This window comes from Muntiacus reevesi, chromosome 1, assembly GCF_963930625.1.
Source record: "Muntiacus reevesi chromosome 1, mMunRee1.1, whole genome shotgun sequence".
Classification (NCBI taxonomy): Eukaryota; Metazoa; Chordata; class Mammalia; order Artiodactyla; family Cervidae; genus Muntiacus; species Muntiacus reevesi.
In genome coordinates, this window is record NC_089249.1 from 188,420,035 (window position 1) to 188,427,450 (window position 7,416).

The 7,416-nt window shown below is 37.1% G+C and overlaps 1 protein-coding gene across 1 annotated transcript; it reads left to right on the forward strand.

Annotated features, from left to right (window-relative positions):
* The first annotated feature begins 5,237 nt into the window (after window positions 1-5,237).
* Window positions 5,238-6,200, forward strand: LOC136155932 (olfactory receptor-like protein OLF4). Its single transcript, XM_065918178.1, has one exon. It carries the CDS (start codon window positions 5,238-5,240, stop codon window positions 6,198-6,200), a length of 963 nt encoding a protein of 320 aa, XP_065774250.1.
* The last annotated feature ends 1,216 nt before the right edge of the window (window positions 6,201-7,416 follow it).

The window sequence follows — 7,416 nt, forward strand, 5'->3', positions numbered from 1 at the left end:
ATGGATGCCTTATCTTTGACAAAGAAGGCAAGAATATACAATGGAGAAAAGACAATATCTTTACCAAGTGGTGCTGGGAAAATTGGTCAACCACTTGTAAAAGAATGAACCTAGAACAGTTTTAACACTATACACAAAAATAAACTCAAAATGGATTAAAGATTTTAGACCAGAAACTATAAAACTCATAGAGGAGAACATAGGCAAAACACTCTCCGACATAAACCACAGCAGGATCCTCTATGATCCATCTCCCAGAGTAATGGAAATAAAAGCAAAAATAAACAAATGGGACCTAATGAAACTTAAAAGCTTCCTCACAACAAAGGAAACTATAAGCAAGGTGAAAAGACAGCCTTCAGAATGGGAAAAAATAACAGCAAGTGAAGCAACGGACAAAGAATTAATCTCAAAAATATACAAGTAACTCCTGCAGCTCAATTCCAGAAAAATAAATGACTCAATCAGAAAATGGGCCAAAGAACTACATAGACAATTCTCCAAAGAAGACATACAGATGGCTAACAAACACATGAAAAGATGCTCAACATCACTCATTATCAGAGAAAAGCATATCAAAATCACAATGAGGTACCATCTCATGCTAGTCAGAATGACTGCTATCCAAAAATCTACAAGCAATAAATGCTGGAGAAGGTGTGGAGAAAAGGGAACCCTCTTACATTGTTGGTGTGAATGCAAACTAGTACAGCCACTATTAAGAACATTGTGGAGATTCCTTAAAAAACTGGAAATAGAACTGCCATATGACCCAGCAATCCCACTGCTGGGCATACACACTGAGGAAACCAGAATTGAGTGAGACACATGTACCTCAGTGTTCATCGCAGCACTGTTTATAATAGCCAGGACATGGAAGCAACTTAGATGCATGTCAGCAGACGAATGGATAAGAAATCAGTGGTACATATACACCATGGAATATTACTCAACCATTAAAAAGAATACCTTTGATTCAGTTCTAATGAAATGGATGGAACTGTAGCCTATTATACAGAGTGAAGTAAGCCAGAATAAAAACACCAATACAGTATACTAATGCTTTTAAGTGGAATTTAGAGAAATCATAATGATAATCCTATATGCGAGACAGCAAAAGAGACACAAATGTATAGAACAGTCTTTTGGACTCTGTGGGAGAAGGCAAGGGTGGGATGATCTGAGAGAATAGCATTGAAACATCTGTATTATCATATGTGAAAAAGATCTCCAGTCCAGGTTTGATGCATGAGACAGGGTGCTCGGGGCTGGTGCACTGGGACGACCCTGAGGCATGGGATAGGGAGGGAGCTGGGAGGGGTTTCAGGATGGGAAACACATGTACACCCATGGCTGATTTATGTCAATGTATGGCAAAACCCACTACAATATTGTATAGTAATTAGACTGCAATTAAAACAAATAAATTAAAAAAATAAAAAAATTAAAATAGAATCATCGTTGGGATAATTTGTTGGGAACCTTAAGGTTTATTCCTCTGGGAAGACAGGACAGGTCATGTAAAGAGTAATAAATGTTGAATGCCTCTGAGTTGTAATATTGTCTCCCAGACATAGAAAATGAACAGGAAAGTGTTTCTATCTGTCCAGATCAGCATCCCTCAGGGAAATCAGTTATTAGAGGTGGTGGAAACAAGAAAGAAATATGGTAATGAGCAGACACGGGAAGCTATAAATATCTCCTCTGCTACATCCCTCAGCCTGTGCATCCTTGGGCTGGACAGGACACGGTTGTTGTTTTTGTAGTCATTACTGACTTAGGGGACCGATGCTTGACTGCATCCCACTGTCTTGTCTGGGAACAGAGCTCCTATTGCCATCATCAACCATTCAATAGGAATTTGGACATCTCTGTTGAGACCTTCCTCTCAGAGACTCACCCAGGTGAGTCAAGAACAAGATAAATACTGCAGAATGTCAAAGGGAATGACAATCAAGAACATTCACCTGAGTTCATCTGAGAGCCAGTCCAGGTTAACCCAGAGGCAAGATCATTAAAGTTGTTTGTGTGCTTGATTAATAATATATTCATTTTTTATTCCAAAAATAGAAGTGAAACTTTAACTAACAATGCAAGGTCAAGGTTGACCATTAAAAGCTGAACATGAAAGCCCAGTGAGAAGAGGGAATAGGAGGTATAAAGTGCTTCCAGTAAAAGTAGAGTATAAGTTCAAGGATTTTGCAATTAACTGGAGTAGAGACAAAGGGTATTAGCTGTGGAAGGATGTACAAAGATGTGAGGGCTTTTTTTTTTTTTTTTTTAATGTGGAGCTTATTTGACTATGATGAGGAGTATCCAGACTAAGGAATGCCTCCACATATTTTCTTGAAACAGCAGTTCATGAGATATATATATATATTTCAGAGTATTTCTTCTCTCAATGTAGAAAATAAAACATACTATTATGTGAAAAATGATGTATTAATGAGCTTCATCTGTACTTATTTCCTATAAGAGTGAATACATTTGTAGATAAGCTAACCAATCGGTTTCTATGTTGAAAATATAGAGACATGACTAATCAGGACATTTCTCCTTTTTAATTTATTTTTTAAAAATATACTTATTTATTTTAATTGGAAGATAGTTACTTTATAATATTGTGATGGCTTTTGCAACACATTAACATGCATTGACCATAGGTATACATGTGTCTCTTCAGCAGAAACCCCCTCACAACTCCCTCCCCACCCCATCCCTCCAGGTGAATCCAGCATGTTTTATTTCTGTTTTATATTTTATTCTTCCAAACAAAGAATTAAAAATTTTCATCAAGCTTGCTGTTTGCCATTTACTTATTTTATGTACATATATAAAATTTGTACATAATGTCTGAGAGTTTATAAATTTTGTGTGGCGAAATCAGTGTCAATTCATCTTATTGCTTTTCATTTTTTGCAATTCATCTTTATTGCTTAAAAAAAAAGTGTAACTGAAGGAAGAGAGTTGTCACTTAAATATTGTTTACTTAAAAATCCTTGCTCTAAGTAGAAATGAAAATGTTCTTCTGTTTATTAGGTGCTAATAAATCATGCTTTTTTATGCATTTCCAACTACCTTTGATATCTCTTATCCCTTATTGTTTAATTTATTCTATTTTGATCAGATCGATCTATGAAAGTTGCACATATTCAGTCACTAATATTTGGAAGGCATTCTCCTTTACATTTAACTAAAGACAACTTTGTGTTCCATATCTGAATTTGAGTCCATATGTTCCCATGGAAGAGGAAGTTATAACTTAGGTACTGTTTCCTCCCCACATTATAAAAGAGTTTCTGTCATAGTCTTTCATTTCCAAATCTAAAATTGAATTAGTGACACATGTGATATCATTAAATTGTAATAATCATATATCATCTCTTTGATAAGTCATTTCTGGACTTTCCTTAAATTTTGTTTCCTATAGGCATTTTTTTAAAAAGTATCTTTTATTGAGATGTAATCAACATATGTTATATTAGTTTCAGGTTTATAACATAATGATCCAATATTTATATACATTTTGAAGTGGTTACCTAAATGAGTCTAGTTAGTACACGCCACCAAGTGTAGTTACAATTTTTGCCTTGATAGAAACTTTTAAGATTTACTCTATTAGCAACTTTCAAATATGCAATGCAGTATTATTAACTAGAGTCACAATACTGTATATTATAGCCCCATGACTTATCTATCTTATAACTGGAAGTGTGTACCTGTGACCCTTTCATCCATTTACCCACTCCCACTCCCTGCGCCTGCCTCTGGCAGTCAGAACCTGTTCTCTCTATCTATGAGCTTGGCTTCTGGTTTTGTTTTTTCGATTCCACATATAAGCAAGATCTCACAATGTTTATTTATCTCTGTCTGACATTTCATTCATCATAAAAGCCTGCATGGCAATGAAGACGCATCACAGACAAAATAAATAAATAAATCATTTATTTAAAAATTAATATTAAGAAATAAAACAAATAGGATATAAATATGCAATGTGCAGTATAGGGAGTATAACCAATATTCTGGAATAATTTTAAACGGAGTATAATCTATAAAAATATCAAATCACTATGTTGTACACCTGAAACTAATAAAACAGTTTAGATACACCAGTTTTTAAGAAAAGAATGAAATCTTGCTATTAGCAACAACTTGGTTGGAACTTGAAGCCATTATGCTAAGTGAGATAAGTCGTATAGGATTTTTAACATATGGAGTTTCCTAAAGCGCTGAAGACACATGTGCACTTTATGACTTGAAGTTTCAGCAGTAACACGGAGGCTACATAATTTTTCAGCATTCTCTGACAATATCTCTCCTCACTAATCCTCCTGCTCATTTTCCCTCACCAGATTGGCTTCCTTGTATCCACTGGGTCCTCTTAAACAAGCGCTTTCCTCAGGGCCTGTGCACTGGCTGCTCCCTTGTAAGGATACCCCAAGTCTGTTCATGACACTCACCCTTCTTTGAAGTCTGTTCAAATAGCATCTTGTTTGCAGTTCTTATCTAAACATGCATAAAACAGTATTTCCTTTTCACTGTTGCTTTTATGCCAGCTTTCTTTTTATTTTATGGGTCTCTTTTTAAGAGACCCATAAGCATAAGACATGCTATATACATTTAAATTTCTATGTAACTTTTTATTTGCTTATATCCTTTTTGCACAACCAGATTTTTTTTTGTGTGTGTGTGTGTACTCAGGCAGTGACCTGGTTTTTTACTGTGGTAAAAATCGTATAATATAAAGCATATCATTTTAACCATAATTTACTGTATGGTTCAGCGGCACCCAGAACATTTACATTGGTTTTTTTTTTAATTTAATTCTTAAAAAAATTTTTTTGTATTAGTTGGAGGCTAATTACTTCACAATATTTCAGTGGGTACAACCAGATTTTATGAGCTTTGGTTTTCCAACACCCTAACTCCCTGCATAGATAGTACCTGGAATATTGTCACAATTCAATTTATATTCTTCAAATGCATGAAAGAATTTCTCATTAAAATTGTAGTATAGATAACATGTTGGGGGAAACTCTGACTGTGAGACAACATTGCTAACTAGAGATGCCACAGGAGGTTCCTTCAAGTGCATAAGATCCATGAACAAAATGTTGAAAGCAATTATTGATGGCAAAATATAAATGGTAGCATTTCTACCACATGAATAATGATGCTTTTGTGTGGAAATACATCATGCTATTTCCCTCTTTTTCCATAGTCACCATCAACACATGGCGATAAGAAACCTAACAGGAGTTTCACAATTTCTTCTTCTGGGATTCTCAGAGGAATTAAAATTGCAACCGTTCATATTTGGTCTTTTCTTCTCTATGTACCTGATCACTGTATTTGGAAACTTACTCATCATACTGGCCATCAGCTCAGAAGCCCACCTCCACACCCCCATGTATTTCTTCCTCTCCAACCTGTCCTTTGTGGACATTTGTTTCACCTCCACCACCATCCCAAAGATGCTGTGGAATATCCAGACACAGAGCAAAGTCATAGCATATGAAGGCTGCATCACCCAGGTGTATTTTTTCATGCTCTTTGCAGGACTGGACATCTTGCTACTAACAGTGATGGCCTATGACCGCTTCATGGCCATCTGCCACCCCCTGCACTACACGTTCATCATGAACCCCCAGCTCTGTGAACTGTTGGTGCTGGTGTCCTGGGTCATCAGCGTCCTGCATTCCCTGTTACAAAGCTTAAGTTTGTTGAGACTGACATTCTGTACATTCTTAGAAATCCCTCACTTTTCCTGTGAACTCAATCAGATGATTCAACTTGCCAGTTCGGACACCTTTCTCAATAATGTGGTGATGTATTCTGGAGCTGTGTTGCTGGCCGGGGGTTCCCTCACATGTATTCTTTACTCTTACTCTAGGATAGTTTCTTCCATAGGCAGAATCTCATCATCTCAGGGGAAGTATAAAGCATTTTCCACCTGTGCATCTCACCTCTCTGTTGTCTCCTTATCTTATTGTACGGGTTTAGGAGTATACCTCAGCTCTGTTGGTAGCCACAGCATCCACTCAAGTGCCACAGCCTCGGTGATGTACACTGTGGTCACACCCATGCTGAACCCCTTCATCTATAGTCTGAGAAATAAAGACTTACAGAAGGGTCTGAAAAAATTCTTTGGAAACATAATCATAAAAGGTCCTATTGGCATAGGTCTTAAGAAGTAATTAGTCGCTCAGTCATGTCCAACTCTCTGTGACCCTTTAGACTGTAGCCCGCCAGGCTCTGTCCATAGGATTTCCCAGGCAAGTATACTGGAGTGGGTTGCCGTGCCCTCCTCCAGGGGATCTTCCTGAACCAGGAATCAAACCCATATCTCCTAAGTCTCCTGAATTGCAGGTGGATTCTTTACTTGCTCAGCCAACAGGGAAACCCAATAGATCTGAATTCTCCTGGCTGATAACCCGATCTCTTGAGAACAGAGCATCAGCAGGAAAGATTTCTTTCTGTCCAGGCCAAGTTCCATAGGGAATTCATGTGCTTACAGGCCATTGCAAAATGAGAGAAATGTACATAATGAGCAGACAGAGAGAGCTGTAAATATCTCCTCTGCTGTGGTCCCTGAGTTTGTGCAACCTGAGTGTGGATGAGACACAGTTGTTGCTTTTGGAGTCCTAAGTCTAAAGCTCAGTTTCGATATTTTAACCCTTTCTGAAGTCTCCTCTGCACACAGAGCTTCAGTCTCCATCATCAACCATCCAGGAAGGGATTCAGACTTCTGTCTAGAGAATTACCTGAGTTCCCATGCTGGTGAGTCCAAGAGCCCAAAAGACACTGCAGGAACAGGTCATAGAGAATGAAAATCAAGAATATTTACCTGAGGACATATGAAAAATTTTTCAGTCTATCTCACAGTTCAAAGAATACTGTGATGGTTTGCTTGTTTGATTGAAATATTAAAGTAATTTTTAGATGCTAAAAAGATAACTCAGTAAGGCAATGCTCAGTGATGACAATTAAATGACAGGAAAGGAAGCCCAATTGCAAAAGGGAAGAGAAACATAAAGGGCTTCCAGGCGGGGTATAATAGAAAGTATATTCAAGATCTTACTAATTCACTGGCAGAAAGAGTTAGGGTGTTAACTGGAGGGACATAAAATGAAGTGAAGGCATTTTTTTCTAACTTTCAATAAAGGACATATTTGACTATATTTCCTTACTGATGAGAAAGGTCCACACCAAAGAAAGCCTGCAAACACATCCTTGCAACAGCAGTTGCAAGAGACGTGTATTTCACAGTATCTTCTATGGGGGGAAAAAAAAGGAAGGAAAATAATTTGAGTAAAGGGGAATGCTAATTAACTTGAATTATTCCATTACTTGTGATGCTTGAATATGTAAGTGGATTTGATAACTATTTACTTTCTGTATCTCAAATTATCT